General features: G+C 41.8%; 2 protein-coding genes across 5 annotated transcripts in view; one reads left to right on the forward strand and one right to left on the reverse strand.

Annotated features, from left to right (window-relative positions):
• CCN4 (cellular communication network factor 4) overlaps positions 1–5,547 on the forward strand; it is a 45,870-nt gene extending 40,323 nt beyond the window's left edge. Inside the window, exon 5 of the mRNA XM_027845511.1 lies at positions 3,144–5,547. Coding sequence (XP_027701312.1) covers positions 3,144–3,443 — 300 coding nt within the window. The 3' untranslated portion in view covers positions 3,444–5,547. The remainder of the gene's footprint in view (positions 1–3,143) is intronic.
• Positions 5,548–13,358: 7,811 nt separating this feature from the next.
• The window catches only part of NDRG1 (N-myc downstream regulated 1), an 83,063-nt gene continuing 77,324 nt past the window's right edge, over positions 13,359–19,097 (reverse strand). For all 4 annotated transcript variants that reach the window (XM_027845475.1, XM_027845473.1, XM_027845476.1 and 1 more), the window contains one exon: positions 13,359–15,726. In XM_027845475.1, the coding sequence (XP_027701276.1) occupies positions 15,461–15,726 (266 nt within the window). In that variant the 3' untranslated portion in view covers positions 13,359–15,460. The remainder of the gene's footprint in view (positions 15,727–19,097) is intronic.

Genomic DNA, 19,097 nt, shown 5'->3' on the forward strand with positions numbered 1-19,097 from the left:
TACAGTTAACCCAACTGTACTGCTTGCCATCCCCTGATTTCACCTAGCCCTTTCCTATATCTCTGTCTTTGCTTAAGTTCTTATGATATGGTTTTAGGGGTACAGGAACCCCAAAACTATTGAGGTACAGAGCAGAGTCATCTGGAAAGAATTCACAGACTCAAGCAGTCTTCCAGTCAAGTGCCAACAAGTTTATTATAACACTAATAAAGCAGGTGGAGCTTCTTAGGGAAATCACAACTTAATGGGGGTGAATCTAAAGTTTATACAGAAAAAGTACAGTGAATGGTGTGCCAAATATGCTAATTAGGTGGTCCAGGGTGGGATCAAGGAGTGGTTGGCTCCCAAAGGAACATACAGTCTCTGTACATTGGGCACAGGCTTCACTCACTACTGGCATCTCTGTCCTATTTGTACAAGATGGCCTCGGGAGTTGACCTCTATAGCTTGACCTCTGGATTGTATATGGTAATTGTGGGAACGAGTACATGATAGTTCTGCTAGTACAAGATAGTCCTGTTTATACAAGGGAAATTCTACAGAGGTCAGCTTGTTCTTGTAACAGGGAAAAATAGTTTGTCTCACTGGGGCCCACTCATGAGTTATTGACAGAGATATGGTCCTAGGGCTGGGGTCCAAGCACCCCATCACTTGGTTCCTAGGAATGGACTTCTCTCTCCTCTTTCTGCTGTTAATAATCCCTCCTTTCCTTCAAGATCTAGTTCAAATGTCACCCTCTCCATGAACTCTTCCATAACATTCCCCAGATGAAAAAGTGATGTCTCTTTCCTTAAATTTCTTTTAGCACTTTGCCTAGACCTCTCCTCCACCTTGATTGCACTCTCTTTAGGATCACAGCAGGAGTATGCTGGTAAATGTCTAACAACCAACTTTCCAGGGGAAAAAAAAAGGATGCATAACACATTTAATCTGCATTATTAACATTTCATCCAGCATTTTCTTAAATCTAGATAATCAAAAACAATCAAGCCCTGATTTGTAAACCTTACTGGTTTCTGAGGTGTAAATATTCACACTGAAAATTTAATAATCAGTCCAAACCCCCCAGAGCTGACTCCAGCACATCTCTGAATTAGTCAGTTTGGTAAGATCCTCACTTTGCTCACTACCACCTCTGCCCCCTTTTCCCATCACTCTTTCACCATCTCCATGGAAGCAGAAAGGGATCTCATAAGACTGAGTTTGTTTTTTATATTTTTCTTTGTTTTATGGGTTGTTGTTTGTTGTTGTTATTGAGTCATTGCAGTCCTGTTCAACTTCCGGGACCAGAAAGGAAAAAAAAAAAGTCATCACCAATTATTGAGTACTTTAAAAAAAAATTGTGATTGTATTTTAAAACAAATGTATTTACTTATTTTTATATGCAGTTATAATCTATTCCTCCCTCTGCCACCACCCTCCACTAGAAAAAAAAATCCTCATCATGAAATGCATAGTTAAGCAAAACAAATTCCCACATTGGCTATGCCCAAAAATATATGTGTCTCTCTTTGAATTTCAAGTTCATCACCTCTGGCAGGAGGTGAGTTGTCTAGACTACTTATCATAAGTATCTCTATACTTAGCTGGTCGAGTCCTCGGGGGAAAAAAATAAAGTCTATTGCCAGGAAAGAATAGCCTTTCCACTCTGGCAGAACCCTTGAGAGCTTGTGTTCTGTGGGAATAGCCTTGGAGAATACATGATCAACACTCTTCTCCCACCCCACCCCCACCACACACAAACACTCTCTACACTCTCTCTCTCTCTCTCTCCTTCAATCCGTAGCCACTTTGATAAATGGAATATCACTAAATACATGTGTTAAACTGAACAGAGTGGTTCCATTGAGTAAGCTTTCTGGTCCCTCCAGCCCAGCTTTATGTCTCTGATGAGGGCATCAAATGATACGTTACTGGAGGAGATTGGGGTGTTACCTGCTCTGGAGGTCTTTGAGCACCTGGTTACTTGGTCCCTCTTTGATGGCTTGTCTCACAATGAGGCAATAGATATGTACCTGCATTTTTATCCACAGTATGGCTATAGAAAGACAGAGGTAAGGAAAAGAATAAGAAAAAGAAAAATTAAATTTTAAAAGGGTGATATATGGAAAAGGGATGAGGAAGAGCCAAGATTTTAGAACTGAATCAAGTATTAACTCACTGTGGGACCTTGAGCATATCACTTCCTGGTTTTGGGGATCAGTCAGTAAACAAACATTTATTAAGTACTTTCTGTGTTGTAGACCAGGGGTGAGGGAACCTGCAGCCTCAAGACCACATGTGGCCCTCTAGGTCCTCAAGTGCAACCCTTTGCCTGAATCCTAGAGGCCGTAGGTGCCCACCCCTGCTCCAGATGCTGAGGATACAAAGGATGAGAAAAAAAACAGTATCTCCTCTCAAGAAGCTCACATTCTAATGGGGGTGACGATGTAAATAACTGGATATGTACAAGATGTATAGAGATTAGATGGAAGGCAATCTGAGAAGGGAAGGCACTAGCATCTGGGGGAAGAAACAGTCATTTTCTTCATTTGCAAAATGAGGAAAGATCGACTAAGGCAATTTCTAAAGTTCATTCAGGGTTTACCATTCTAGAATCCTTGTTCTAACTTTCTTTATTCTAAGGATGCTTTCAGCTTTAACATTCTGTGTTTTAATAGTCTTTGTTCTAAGGTCACTTCATGCTACCAAGTTCTGTGTTCTAGCATTCTGTGTTCTAACATTACAAATTCTAAAGTCTCTTCCTGCTCTAACAACGTGTCCTAATAGTCTGTGTTCTAAAGTCACTCACAGCTAAAAAGTGCTGTGTTCTAGAATTCTGTGTTCTAAGTTACAAGTTCTAAAGTCTCTTCCTGCTCTAACATTCTGTGTCCTAATAGTCTACATTCTAAGATCTTTTCCAGCTCTTTCTGTCTTCTAACATACTATGTTCTAACATTTTAAGTTCTAAAGTCTCTCCCAACTTTAACATTCTATGTTCTGAGTCTCCTCTCTGTTCTAACATTCTGTATATTAGAGTCCCTCTTGGTAACTTAAGTTAAAAGGAAGTGGCCAAAGGCTTAGATAAAAGAAGGTAGAGAGTCAACCAAAGAGTACTTACTCTTAAGACCAAACTAAATAAATCTCACTTTCTTCTCCTCTAGCCAGGGAAGAAGTGCTTGGCTGTGTATCAACCAGAGCTTCCAGTGAACTTAACCATCTCTGGCTGCGTGAGCACCGACAGCTACAGGCCTAAGTACTGTGGAAGCTGCACAGATAATAGGTGCTGCACCCCCTACAAGTCCAAGACCATTGTTGTGAATTTCCAGTGTCCCGATGGCCCAGGCTTCTCCTGGAAACTGATGTGGATCAATGCTTGCTTTTGCAGCCTGAGCTGCAGGAACCCCAATGACATCTTTGCAGACCTAGAACAATACCATGATTATACAGAAATAGCCAACTAGGTAGACAAAAGATTAGAGAGGCCTCAAGACCCAAGAGGATGACATTTCATGAGGTAAAAGGCAACATAGTCTTATAATCTCATTCTCTTCCCCACTGACAGATTTCTTAACCTTCAGAGGCTGCTGCAAGATGCCTGTTGATCCAAAGAGGTTGGGTTCTCTCATCTAGATCCTAGCTGAACACCACTTTCTGACTTAACCCTTAAGTCAAGAAAACTCTCTTTATCTAGCATTTGGTGCTATTTGCAGAAAAGGCTCAAATGCCTCAAATAGGCAAACCTTAAAATGCTATCTACAGCTAACTATTATTAAAAGGACAATGTGGTTACTGTTTATTTCATAGTTATCTTACAGTCATTTATAATGTAGGAAAATGTAGTCACTCCTAACAGGCTTTGCCTTCCACTTCCGAAGGGCTGGGGAGGTGGGGTAGGGTAAAGATAATGTGACATGCTATTTTTCCACTTCTAGTCCTTTCCCTGCAAAAACATCCATCAGATATCTTTATATTTAATTTCCTCTTTGCCTAAGACTTAAATGAATGGGTCTGCCCTTCAGAAAACCCAGCTGGCAAAAAGCCAAGCATGTTTAGCTGATCAATTAAGAGCATTTTTGACCTCATAGATAAATAAACTCTTGGCATGGTCCCTTTAACCAGATCTCCCAGTTCATTATGTCTTCTGCAGATAACTCAAGGTCTAGTCTAGACTGTAGCCTGGTAGTAGAGGAAGAAGTAAGGACACAGGATTTGGGGTCAAGTTCAAATCCTTTCCCTTACTATCTATATGACCTTGGACAAGTTGCAAATTCTCTGAGCCATAGTTTCATCTGTAAAATGGGGATAATAATCCCTGCCCTGTCTATCTCACAGGACTTTTGTGCAGATCAAACAGAATCATGATAAAGCTGTAAGGTGCTATATAAATGTGAGCTATTATTAGTTATAACAACAAAAGACATGTTCTGCTGTCTGGGTCATGTCTTTAGTGAACTGGAATACAGTGAGGTATCAACTCTCCCCAGGACAAAGAGTTTGAGAAATTCCTGGCTAATGCTTCTAGGCTCCTCCATATTATTTTTATCAGTGCTTCCAGATACTTTCTCCATGACCCTCCTTATGACCTTGCCTTGAGAGCCAAATGGAAATGATACCCTACTACACACCTTGAAAAACTCAAGAAGGAAACATGGGGCAGTGAGATATCTGCTTTCTGCTAATTAATGGGCACAGATGTCATTCAATCCTATCAGAAATATCAAGTTAAATGCAAAACTTACATAAAAGTCTAAAGAAGACTAATACGATTGACCATTCTTGGTTAAGAGCTGGTGGTACCATATCCCGCTCCTACAGAGGCAAAAGCCTAGTACTAGTTAGGAATGGTAATCTCTGATCCAGGTCCATAGGATTTCAACTCTAGCCCATGGTGATACCATATTGGGTACCATTATTAGATTTCTGTAAGTCATGTGACTCGCTGTGGCTTCCGTCCATGCATGAATGTCATCTGTGTGTATCCTGGAGAACAAGAATCTCTGGAGAACTCCCAACAGTCTTGTGTCTGTGTTGTAGGAATAGACTGGGTGGGATGGCTGGTGAAGGCAAAAGAAACTAGATTGCTTCGGTTTTGTCATTTATAATCTTATTCATTTCATCAGTGTTATTACTCTGTATGTGGTAAGAAAAGTGATGTAGTTCAGAAACATTATGTCAAATTGTATCTCTGATTTTTTCTAAAAGGTTTCTAGTTGAACAGAATTGTGTTAACAGTGCCTTGCTTAATTATTCATGAAAATCATTTAACTAATGTTGTAATGGCCGATTGCATATCTTTGTCTATATGTATGTATGTCTATGTGTATATATATATAATTTTCAAACTGTGACTTAATATTTAATCTTACAGAGGTATTTTTGTAAAGGATATTTTTAAAGTATAGAAAAATTTATCAGGATTTACAAATAGTGGGCAAAATAAGGTCAGGACACCCATGTTTCATGATGTTGTCCATTATTCATCATTGTACAGTCCTTCTGAACCCAAAGTGGAAGATTTTTGTTACTTCAGTTCTGAGTTTGTGACTTTTCTCCTGAAAAATAATAAATCACCAGCAAAATGACCAATGGCCCAGTACAAAGTGTTTCATTTGGGCTTCTAGAGTCAAATATAAAATAAAAATCTCAAACTGAGTATTAAACAAAAATATGGTTAAAAAAAAATTACCAACTATGACTTAACGTATCTGCCTGTTAGTGATTTCCTCAACTCTTCACTTTTTCTCAAACCACACCCCCATATCGAATCTGTTGCCAGGATCTTTCGATTTTACCTATGTAACATCTCTCAAAATATGCCCCCTTCTCTCTGATGATACTTCTACCACCCTAATGCAGGCCCTCATCACTTCACAACTGGACTATTGCACACTGCTGGTGTGTCTACCCGCCCCAAATCTCTTCCCACTCCAATCCATCCTCCAATATCAACGTGATTTTCCTAGCACACAGGTCTGACCATGTCACACCTCCTATCCCCTACTCAAAAATTCCAGTGACTCCTTATCATTTCCAGGATTAAATATAAATTCCTCTGTTTGGCAATCAAAGTCTTTTATTCATTCAAAGTCTTCTTACAACTTACCATCCATTCATGTCCTCTTCAATCTACTGACTCTGGCATCCTAGCTGCTCTTCAAACAAAACACTCCATCCCTTATTTCTGGGCATTTTCTCTGGCTGTGCCCCATGTCTGGAATGCTCTCCTTCCTCATCTCTGCCCCCTGGCTTTCCTGACTTCCTTCAAGTCCCAGCTAAAATTCTACTTTCTATAGGAAGCCTTTCCCAAGCCCTCTTAATTCTAGTGTCTTCCCTCTCTTAGCTGTCTCCTATTTATCCTGAATACGGCTGGTTTTTATATATTTGTTTACTTGTCTTCTCTCCTATTAGATGATGAGCTCTTCAAGGACAGGGGCTGTCTTTTGCCTTTCTTTGTATCCCCAGCACTTAGCACAATGTCTCCCACATAACAGCTGATTCATAAATGTTTGTTGACCAGTTGACTGATTGAATAAATCTTAGAGGAAAATTGAGGAAGTGTAAAGATCACTGTATTTAGAGCCAAAGGACATTTGGTCAAAACTGCTCCATGCTTCCCGTCTGACCTCAGAAAAGTGACCTGACTTCTCCAGGCCTCGATTTTCTCATCTAGGAAATGAGGCATTAAAGGAGGTAACCTGTCGCCACATTCATTCTAGCTCTAAATACCACCATGATGAAAATCAGTCTCATTAGGTTGTTTTTCAGTTGTGTTCAACTCTTCGTGACCCCATCTGGGGTTTTCTTGGCAAAGATACTGGAGTGGTTTGCCATTTCCTTCTCCAGCTCATTTTATAGATGAGGAAACTGAGGCAAACAGGGTTAAGTGACTTGCCCAGGGTTACAGAGCTAGGAAGCATCTGAAGTGTGTCCTGAGAGGTATATATTATTGTAATCCTCATTTCACACTGAGACTGACCGAGGTTAAGTGATTTGCCCAGGATCACACCAACTAGTAAATGTCTGAAGTCAGGTTATATAAGGTTATATATATATATATATATATAATATAAGGAAGACATTTTCTAATAATTGGAGTCATTCTAAAATGGAATAAGGTGTCTCATTAAGTAATGAGCTCCCTATCACTGAAAGTATTTGAACAACAACAATAATAATAACAAGAAGGAAGAGGAGGCTAAGAGGGATATATATATATATATGTATACATATATATATGTATACATATATATATATATCACATCAGCTAGTCTGAAGTCAGGTTTTATATATATATATATATAAGGAAGAAGTTTTCTAATAATTGGAGTCATTCTAAAATGGAATAAGGTGTCTCATTAAGTAGTGAGCTCCCTATCACTGAAAGTATTTGAAAAACAACAATAATAATAACAAGAAGGAGGAGGAGGCTAAGAGGGATATATATACATATATATATATATACATATATATGTATATATATATATATCACACCAGCTAGTAAATGTCTGAAGTCAGGTGTTACATATATATATATAATATAAGGAAGACGTTTTCTAATAATTGGAGTCATTCTAAAATGGAATAAGGTGTCTCATTAAGTAGTGAGCTCCCTATCACTGAAAGTATTTGAACAACAACAACAACAATAATAATAATAACAAGAAGGAAGAGGAGGCTAAGAGGGAAGGAGAAGAGCAGGAGGGGTAAAAGGGAGGAGGGGGAGAAGAGGGAAAGGGGAGGAGGGGAGGAGAGGAGGAGGAGGAAGAAGAGGAAGGGATAAAGGGAAAGGAAAAAGAGAAGAGGAGGAGGGGAGGAGGAAAAGAAAGGGAGAGGGAAAAGAGAAAGGAGAAAGGAAGAAGGAGGAAGAGAAAAAAGGGGAAGGGGCAAGAAGAAGAAGGGGAGGGAGAGAGAAGAAGGAAGAGGAGAAGGATAAAAGGGAAGGAGGAGAAGGGGAAGGAGGAGGAGGAGAAGGAGGAGAAGCATTAGCATCTACACATCCCATTAAGGTTTGCAAAGCACTTCAATATATTATCTCATCTCTCACAGTAACCCTGGGAAGTGTGTGCTATTATTATCTCTGTTTTACAGGTGATAAAACTGAGTCACAGAGAGGTTAAGTGACTTGCCTAGGATAACATGACTAGTCTGAGGCAGGATTTGAACTCAGGACTCCACCACCCCAAGTCCCACACTATCACCACTGTGCCACTGTGCCACCTAATTGCCTAATAAATATATAAACCTAAATAAATTTGACGGAGTGAGACTGTAAGATCCCTTCTGATTCTAGCATTCTATGTTGTAAAGGTCTCTTCTATTTTTTTTCTAACTTTTTAAAAGGTCTCTTTTATCCCTAACATTCTAGATTCTAAGGTCTTTTTCAGTTCTAGCAATCTATATTGTATAAAGACACCTCTGGTTTTAGGTCCCTTCCAATTCAAATATTCTATTAATAATTAAATGGGTTACTAAGGGAAGCCCTACAGAGAGGGGAGAGGGCTGGAGAAGGAGAGTGAACACAGTGTCTGATACTTCCCTAAAACCCTGGATGTCCCCCGCTTAAATCTTGGTTTAATCAGTGAGGTCAAACATAAATCCTGTATTTGGCTCATAGAAAGGATTTGTAAAACCGCACCCAGCCCAGAGTAACAGCTGTTACAAGATTTAAAGCGTTCCAGATCAGAGTATATCTTCTGATGACCAGGGAAGCACAAATACCCACAAACAAATAAAGGTAGGAAAAGGGGACACAGTTGGTACAAATGGAATATCTTCAAACAAAACCTGATTTCCATACCTCTACCCTGGGCTGACCTGCTGTATGCAAATACCAGCTTAATACCTCTGTTGGTTTCTCCTTTTCCCTCCATCCCTGGACAACCTAGCCATCTGAAATTAAGAGGTGGGGGGTGGGGGTGGGGAATTAAATCCCTTATCATAGGGGAGAGACAAATGTTCTCTGATTTAGTAGAAACAAGATCCCACTGAATACACTGTCATACAACCTATTGCCCCACCAGAAAAAAAGGGGTCTGTGTTTATTACTAACAAGGACTTTTTTTTTTTTAATTAAAGTGCCATCTCTTGACTCACTTCTTAAACAGACCTATTCACTGAATGGGCTTTGCCTCACTCATAATGAGACCTTGGAAAGACCTTAGCTTAAGAAGCCCAAGATCTCCCACTGCATCCCAGGGCCATCTCTAGTTGTCCTGATCGATATCTGGCCACTGGACATAGATGGCTCTGGAGGAGAAAGGGAGGCTGGTGACTTTGCATAGCCCTCCCGCACTCAGATTCAATTCATCTGCAAATCATGTCATCCTCTTCTTGATGTCATGGAAGGACAAACCACCACCACAAGGACTTACATTTCAATCACTCCTAACAGTTGACTAAGCATTTTCTTCACCTGAAAGGTGGTGAAGGTGCTGTCAGAGGTATACCCACCTGCACTCTTGTTAAGACCTCTGCTTTTTGCAATCTAACAGGCTGGCAGTAAGTTAATTAGTTAAGCAGGTAAGTGGTGCAGTGGATAGAATGTTGAAGTTGGAATCAAGAACCCCTGAGTTCACATTCTGTTTTAGATACTTTCTGTGTAACCCTAGGCAAATCCCTTAATCTCCCTGAAACTTAGTTTTCCCATCTGTAAAACGAGGACAACAGTAACATTATGAGGATCAAATGATATAACCTATATTATAGTGCTTTGCAAACCTTAAAGCATTATATAAATAAGTCATTATATATTTTGGACTATTGCCTCTGGCCACCAGCACACATAGCGCTCAGTGTAGACTCCCCTAAAGGCTGATCTATGTAGGAGTAATCTACTTTCTCCACCTCTCTATTTCTACAGGTAAGGTAGTTAGGGAGAGGGATCCTGTAATTTCATTGGTATAGGACAGGTGGGGAACTTTCAGCCTCAAGGCCACATATGGCCCTCTAGGTCCTCAAGTACAGCCCTTTGACTGAACCCAAACTTCACAGAACAAATCCTTTTATGATCCTCCCTCTAAGTCAGGTCTATACCTTCACTATAATTTATCATCCTAAGAAAGTTTCATAAAACCCTGACAGATTAAGTGATTTGCCCAGTCACACCACCAGCACCTGTCAGACGCAATTCATCCTTTTTCAGAAGCCAGCTCTCTATTCACCAAATCATGCTACCACTCAATTCTAAAGGTCAAAAATAGAGGCAAGTGGAAATATGACAGATATTGTATGTTAACCATCTTTTTGTTTGAGGTGTGTTTTTTTTTGTTTGTTTTTTTGAGGCTATCGACTTGCCCAGGCTCACACAGCTACACAGCTAGTACCATGTGTCTGAGGCTGGATTTAAACTCAGGTCCTCCTGACTCCAGGGCCGGTGCTCTATCCACTGTGCCACCTGGCTGCCCCTTTGTTTGAGGTTTTTTGGCCACAGCTATTCTAAGAGTTTGATCAGCGAGTTTAAAATGAAGAAGTCTATAGTTGAAGGTGCTAAAAAAAAGAGTAACTTTATTTTAAAAAATAGTAAAATCTCTCATCTCTGCTCTCAAGCCCCCCTCATCCCTGCTTTGGAGGTCTCCCCTTCTCATTCACTACCCACCAACCTCCTTCATTAGGTTTGAGCGAGTTACTTTCTAAGATCATGTGATTTTTGGGGGGAGAAGCACAATAGGGTAATTCTAACGCCAGTATGACAATACCGTAAAGGCGCTTTCAAATAGGAAGTGGCAATGAAATCGATGAGTTGAGTTGAGTCTGCTTCCTCCCCATCTCATCTACACACCTTCCCCCAAGGATGGATGAGGGAAAGAATAAAGGGCAGAAATTGTGCATTTAGGAACTCTCTGAGGTTGGCAAACATTCTGCAGAGACTTGGGTGGGGCAGGGGAGTGCTGGAGGTTGGCATCACACCCTAGAGGATCTCACCGCTACTGGGAGAATTCGAAGGGCAGCCTGTCCTATCCACTAACTTCTGTCTGGTTTGTTCTGGAACCCTCTCCGTTCTCCTCTGCTCTAGGTTTACAGAGCTCCATGGCTCTGTACTTTCACAAGCAATTACAACTGCAACCCAGAGAGATGCCCATTCTGCTCCAGTCGCCTGGAAGGAATGGAATGGCAGTCCAGAGTTTCTAACAGCAGATGAGGCAGGGCCAAAACACGCCTATTCTCGGGCCAGAATCCCTTCCTGCCTCCCCTGATGCCTTGAACTCTTGCCCCCAGCCTCAATCCTTTCTCCCCTAGCAAGCCCTACTCTATCACTGCAATTGCTATGGTGTGGGGGGAAGGACACCATCCACATCAGCATCCTAGCGCAAAGCCCTGGTCTTCTCATGCTAGTTCAAGCTCAGTCAAGGTCTAGTAAGTGGAGATGGAACTTTGAACCTCAGTCCTCCAGTTGCTTCCAAACAATGGCCCATACCCTAAAATCTAATGAAGTTGATCAGGGGACTTAACTTGACCAGGTGCTTCCTGATTCACCCTCCTTCCTTACTGGAAGGATTTTGGCACATGTATCTTTATACCTCTAATGAAGCACCTTCCATGGAAATGAGGCTAGGGATCTTTTTCCAGGATAGTGTAATGGAAGTCCATTGGAGGGATTTGTAACACATGTAGACATTCTATTCTGCTAAATATAGTGTTAAGAAAAGCCTTTTCAATTAGCTGGGTCATCAGAACCAGAAGTGACTTCATAAAGGCATCAGCCACCATTTTCTCTTTAGCCGCTCACTCCTAATTTGACTCCTTTACTGACAACCTCCATTGAGTCAATGTTTAAGAGAAAAGGCCTTGGGTGGTTCCTGCTGATGCCAACATGGAGCTCTGTGAAATGGGCCTCTGTCCTCAGCCTCTATTTGTAAAGGAATTGGAGCTTCCAAAAGATTGGGACTGCTAGTTCCTGGTACCCCAGGATGCCACCATTTTGCAGTCAGTGCTCTGTGCCCAACAAAACATGTGAAGTAATCTTTAAGGGCCCCTTTGAAATGCAGCTCCGTGGCACCTGAAATGAGGACTTGGCTGATAGTTATGCTATATTAGAATTGTTAACTTGTTGGGAACAATGTTATGGGCTAAGAGTGAATCACTGTCACTCTATACTTGTTTCCTTACCTATAAGCTGAGGGAGTTGGTTTGCTAAGATCTCTTCCCCCTTAAATTCTATGATACCCAGTAAATGTTATTTCCACCTCACCCACACCCTCTTCCCCTATGGCCAAGTCTTCTATTTGCTCTGGTATTCTACCCTATTGTTCAGCATACTCCCACTGGCACCTTCTAACATAGGGATTCCTAATTTTCTGTGCCCTGTAACCCACTGACATAAAAGGCCACCAAATGCACAAAACTTAAGACATCTGCTGGTCCTCAGAGGGCAGAACGTGAGCCACCTGTGAAAATGTATAGAGACAAGCTTTGGCTTGGTACCAGGCAGGCCCTTGGAGATGTCCCAAAGGGGAATAACAGCTGCAGATGGTGTTTTCCATCACTTGAGGGAACTAGGTAGAAGCTGAATTACATCAGTCATGTTGTAAGCAGGCCATATGAGAAACCTCCCAACTCAGATTTTACCCATATTTAGGGGAATTCATATCTAATGAACAGAGTGCCATGTTTTCCTATTTGGCTACCCATATGGTGGGTGAGCAAAAATCCTTTTGAACCCTCAATTCTCCTTATCCCCTCTTTTCATGGTTTTCCTGTCAAGTACCTATCCTTTTCCTCGTAATTGTAACAAAGGACTTCTACCATACTGATCCTATAATAAGCTACTCATCTCCCCAGTCTGATTTATATAAATCTGGGGAATGCATGCATTCCCTGTTATTTTTTTCAGTCTGTAATACATATATTGTTCCAGTTTTATATGCACATAGTCACATGTCTGTACATGTGGCTGTTATATGTATAGATGTGAATATACATGCATACATATTTATATGTATGTGGGGCTACAAATTTTACTTTAAAAAAGGGCATTGCCTAGACTCAGAACAAGGTAGTCATGCACACTTAGTATGTATGAGTCAAGAGTCTGGGTTCTGCTCTCAGGAGCTATTTACATTTTAAGCCTTATGTCTAACTAAGGCATACTGGGGATGGGGGAAGGTAAGGAAACATTTTATGCAAAAATGCTGGGCCTGTGACGTGGGGCTTACTGGAGAAACTCTCTGAGCCCCATTTTCCTCGTCCAGTACACATGAGCAACACCACCGCCCTTCCTTCTATAATTCCAAAAAATATATTTTGTTGATCAAAAGAGAAAATGTATAGGTTACCTGTAAACTGTGATATATAGAAACCATTATTAGTAGCCCAGCACCTGCGGTCTGTTCACCCCACAATGGCCTGAAGTATAAGGCAAAAATAAAGACACAAGGAACTGCAAAGTTACAAATTTATTGGTCTGGAAATAAATACAAATATCTCATTAAGAAACCTTTTTGGCAAGACCTGATACCGCACTGTCCACCTCAGGTTCTCGGCCACTTCTGCCTCCCTCACCACCTCTTCTGGCACAAGGACTGTGTGAAGCCTCCAAAGACTGAGGCTCCCAGCAAGTCACTCATCCCAAGCCAGTCATCCTCCCAAAGGCTGATTGCAATTAACATCCTTCCATTAAGAAAATTCATTAATTAGCTAAAGCATAGGTCCAAAAGCCACACAAAAAAAACATCATGATTGGTTGCTTTGTTTGACAATGCTTTCTCCAAAAAGGTGGAGGGGAGTTCATTGAAAAATGTAGGAATTCCAGAATCCTTACATCTTACCAGTTCCCATCACCACCACCTCCAAACACCCAAGGGTTCTCTCCACCCATCACTTGACCAAAAACCCTCTTTTCAGGAAATGGTTCTAAACAAGTAACAACATTATGCCAAAGTCAAAATTCACAGCTATCTTTTTTAAAGGTCATGCCATTATTCTAAGACTTATTCTTTACAACAGAATTGAAAGGCAAATTCATTTCAGGACACAAGATTCCAGAGTGGTGTTATTTTTTGGGGGAGGTAAGGGGGGGAGAAGGGATGGGGACAGGAATGTTGCTTTCTTTAGCCAAGCTGATGTTAGAATACAAATACTCCTTTCCTTCAAGGAACTACAGAAGGCTGCCTTCTGTTCAGTGTGGAAAATCCAACAAGCCCTTCTCCCCATCCAGCCCTGTACCCTACCTTTTAGGAATGGTTAGATAACAACCCCCTAGGCCCCAGACAGATTACATACTACCACAACTCTCTTCCCCATTATTCACATATATGAAATTAAAATTGTAGAATCAGTGATATTCAAGTGGGAAGGGCCTTTAGATCAGAAAGCATGGAACAGACTGTCAAGACAACTAGAAAATGTCTTAGAACGTAGAACAACAGACTGTTCAAGCTGGAAGGGGTCTAGAAGCATGGGACACTAAAATAATGGGCAGAGTCGGAAGGGACCTTAGAGATCATTATTTCATAGATGAGGAAACTGAGGACCAGGGAGGAGAAGGAGAGCTGCTCAGCCTATGTCATGAAAACTCTTCCCTGTGAAATTGCCAAGGAATGAAAATTCCTTTTAAATAAGATGAAAATCAAAGGAAAAAAAAAAAAAGGAAGGTTCCTCACCACATTTTAAGGAGAGGTGTGACATGGCTGAAATCTCACAAAACATGAAATACCAGAAGCTCATCAATAACTTTCATTGTGTTTAAAGCCTCGAGTTTACATTGGCTTTTTTAACTGAATGTTAATGGTGAAGAAGAAAATGGGTTTTTATGCTTTAAAATTAAAAGGCGTATAAATGCACAATGTAATTTTAAAGTATCTACAATTATGATAGTTTGAGTTTGCAAAAAAAAAAAACAAAACCAAAAACAATAACCCACCAGCGCAAATGTGAACTTCACTATTTCCCCTCATTTAAAAAAAAAAAAGCCACCCACAATGCACTGGACTCTCCCTCCTTACATCCAAATAGTGTTGCCTGTATCACAAACTGGGTCAGTTTTTCCTTTTGCTGCAAAGAAACACAGTTAGTAGGTCGGCTGAACCGTTGACCAAAGGGCTATGTGACTTTCATTGATCAGGCCAGCCTGAGGGTTTATTTTTTTTTTAAACACAAATTTTTCTCTTTTCATATCTCTTTTAGAGGGCAAAATGCCTCTTTCAAGTCTGATGTGAGTGACAGAAGACAGCAGCAACCAGAATTTTGTGAACAATTTAATCAAGAGACCCATCTCTGGATGCTTGCTTTAGATTGGTCCCCATATCTTTCCACACTCCAACCCTGCCTCCCCCCGCCCAACACCAAAATGACTCTCCCTCACTTTGTTCTCACCAGAGCTCACTCTTAAAAAATAAGCTTTGGATTAATACCAAGTTATGTGCAGTGTGATAGAGGAGGGGTGGGATGTGGGACTGGGGGAGGAGGGAAAGGAGGCAGCTACTTAAAACAGAGTTCAAACCAGAGCCCGGAGGGAGCTACTGGGCTCTGAGGGGGTCCTTGTCTAACAGGAGACTTCCATGGACGTGAGCCCAGCACTGTCCCCGGTGCTCCCGGAGTTGGGCGTGATCTCGAGGCGGGTGTCTGTGTGGGAGCGGCTGCGGGTCCCCTCGCTGGTGTGGGAGCGGCTGCGGGTCCCCTCGCCGGTGTGGGAGCGGCTGCGGGTCCCCTCGCTGGTGTGAGAGCGGCTGCGGGTGCCTTCCAAGGAGGTGACGCTGGAGCCAGAGGCTGTGCGGGACCTCATGAGGCGGGTCATGCTGGCAGAAGGCACTGGGAAGAGAGAAAAGTGATGGAGACACTCATGGAAGGTCCCTCCGGTCCAACCCTCCATCTCGCAAACAAAGCATCGGAGAGGCATGAGAAGAGGCAACATGGCTGTTTAGCTACAGATAGCCAGTATCCAGATCTTTTGACTCCCCAGGTTGGTGGCCATCTTTTCTTTCAGCCAATCTAGGTCGGGAAAGCTATCCCATCACGGAGAATCTCAAGACCACAGGTCTAGAATTCAAAAAAACCTCAAAGGCCACAGAACCCAAGACCTTCGTTTTATAGATGAGGAATCTGAGGTTCAGGGGAAGCTAAATCACTATTTACAATTACTGGTTAAATCTGTCTGGGAGTCTGCGCAATCCATCTACTCTAAATCCCCCTCATTTTATAGAATTCAACTCTAACATTCTGCGAGGTCCTCTGTCAATAAAAAAAAATAATTCCATACTGTAAAACCCCCTAAACAAAAATATCAATTCTTTGGGACCCAAAAATCACAAAATTTGAAAGTTGGAAGGGACCTCGTGTAGGTGGGAGCCATCTTAAAAGTGAATCTCCATAACAAAATACCAGAATGTGCAGTGTTTGCTCGAAGACCTCTAAAGAAGAGAAATGATCATCTCTTAAGACAGACTACTCCACTCTTAGACTTAAGGTTAGCTAGGTTTTTCCAACATTGCTTCTACACGAGCTTCCGTATCACCCACCCCCAGTTCCCACTTCTGGTTTCGTCAAACAGAGTAAATCTAATCCCACCTCTGTGACAGAACCCTTCCAATACATGAACAAAGCTATAATGGTCTTCCTAAATTTTTTCTTCCCCAAGCTAGTTCTTTTCATTGAACTCATAGGATAAGGATCCCAATGACCTCACACCATCCTCAACACTCTCCCACTTATCAATGCTTTCTGAAACTATGGGTCACAGGACCTAGTGATCTTATCAGCTCCCATGGATTTAATTATCATGTCTAGGCTGATGATTCTCTAATCTACTAATCCAGTCCTAACTTCTCTGCTGATCTCCAGACGCCTATTAGCCATCTTGAATAGAATGTTGAGCAGACATTTTAGATTAAGCAGATCCAAACTTTTCCTGTCAAAGGCAACATAATGTTCCCAAGTCCCCCAGACTCAAAACATAGGTGTCCTCCTCATCTTCTCACTCTTCTCTCCCCTAATATCCAATCTGTTGCCAAGGCCTATCGATTTTACTTTTGGGACACCTCTCACCTACATTTCCTCTTCTTTTCTGCCTCCATTAAGATACAGGCCCTTATCACCTCATGCCTGAACTATTGCAATAATGCTGGGGAGGTCTACCTGCCAAGTCTCTGTCCACTCAAATCCATCCATTCAGTCACTACAGGAATTTTCCTAAAGAATGAATCCGATCACGGTCATTTCCCTACTCAATAAACTCCAGTGCTCCCTACTGCTTCCAGGATCAAATATAAGATCTTGTTTGGCATTGCAAGCCCTTCATAACCCACTGCCACCATTTCCCCCAACCTTTCCAGCCTTTTTACATCGTATCCTCCCTCACATACTCTTTGATTCAGTGACACTAGTCTCTTTGCAATCCCCCAAACAAGACACTCCATTTCTTGGCTCTGGACGGTTTCTCTAGATGTCTCTTATGCCTGGAATGCTCTTCCTCCTCACTTCCTTTAAGTTCCAGCTGAAATCACACCTTCTATAGGAAGCCTTTCCCAAGCCTTCTTAATTCTATATCTTCCCTCTGTCAATCATTTCCTATTTACCCCATACCTAGCTTGTTTGTAGATATTGGTTTACAAATATCTTCTCCTAAATATAGATTGTGAGCTCCTAGTGTCTTCTGCCTTTCACCCAGGCCCTTTTTGCACCCTCCCCATCCCACCAGTAAGAACCTCACCGGGACCAATAGTCAAACAGCCTGGGCACATGGTAGGTATGCAGTGTTTGTTGAAGTGATAAACAAACACAATCAATCTGATGCACAGACATATGCATCTACTGCATAATAGGGACACGTACTGCTATATTTGTGTGCACACCATAGTGACAAACCACCGCTGAGGTGTCTCCTGGCCCCAGGACCTCTTCCCTCCCCTCTTTGGGATCAGGCAAAAAGGTGTGAGTAAGCAGGCTCCAGGGGTCCTGCCTTTCCTTTCTCTCTACTCATAATGGGCAACCTGGACTCCTAAGAAAAAACACAGATGCTTTGTGAGGAAAATAAGAACCTGACTCAGCTTTTCCTAATCCTCTCCAACCAAGAGCATGCATTTGGGGGTGGGGGGTGGGGAGGGAGGAAAGCCTATACTCAGCACCAGTTCCAAGACAAGTCAGCCCTGATTCACACCCTGTAAGGTAAACAAATGTGAGAGGCTCGGTGGGTCTTTCTGGTTACCTCATCTACCAGAAAGTGCTACTTGGGGATTCAACACTTAGCTCAAAAGGTTCAGGGGTGACAGGAGAGGAGACAGACATGCACCACCAGGAGGTGGCACCACAGGACATAGAGGCTGGGTCATGTAGAGAATAAACAATACACAGGCAATCTTGAGGGGTTGGGGGGATGGGAGGAAGGGACATACAACAGGGATCGTCATTTGGTGTGTGTGGCTCATAGAAGGGGGCCAGGAGAAAAGGGCAGAAGATGAGAGCAGCACCTAGCACATGGGATTGTCGTGAGGACCAAGGGAACAGAACATGTGCAAAAGTACTATGTGAACATTAGCTTTTAGTTTTCAAAGCACTCTGCAAACCTTAAGGCACTACCTAAACGACAGCTATTATATATATATATATATATACAAGGCATCCCAAAAGCTTTAAATTATAAAGCTTAAACCAGTTTTAAAACTGTACTAAGACTTTCAGGACACCTGCATACACGTGTTACAAAACCACAGGTGCACACACACATATGTAATCACACATGTGTACATACACATATGTACTGCATACATGTGTACAAGACGTACATATACATGCGTATTTGCCCATGCTCTCACATGCATATAAAATAATGAGAGCATGAATGAATATATACAAATTCAAATTCTTTCATTCATTCATTAGATATTTACTAGAGGCAGATAGGTGGTACAGTGGGTCAGGAAGACCCAAGTTCAAATCCACCTTCATGCTTAGCTGTGTGACCTTGGGCAAGTCACTTCCCCACTATCTGCCTCAGTTTCCTCAACTGCAAAAAGGGGATAACCACACCAACCTCACAAGATTGTTATAAGGATCAAATGAAGTAATATTTGTAAAGTACTTAGCATAGTGCCTGGCTCTACATAAATACTTATTTCCTTCCTTTTCCTGCCTACTATGTAGGCAGTTTCCCGCAATGGCAAGAATGCTGGACTTGAAGTCAGGTG

This window comes from Vombatus ursinus, unplaced genomic scaffold, assembly GCF_900497805.2.
Source record: "Vombatus ursinus unplaced genomic scaffold, bare-nosed wombat genome assembly UNPS02014973.1, whole genome shotgun sequence".
NCBI classification, from domain to species: Eukaryota; Metazoa; Chordata; class Mammalia; order Diprotodontia; family Vombatidae; genus Vombatus; species Vombatus ursinus.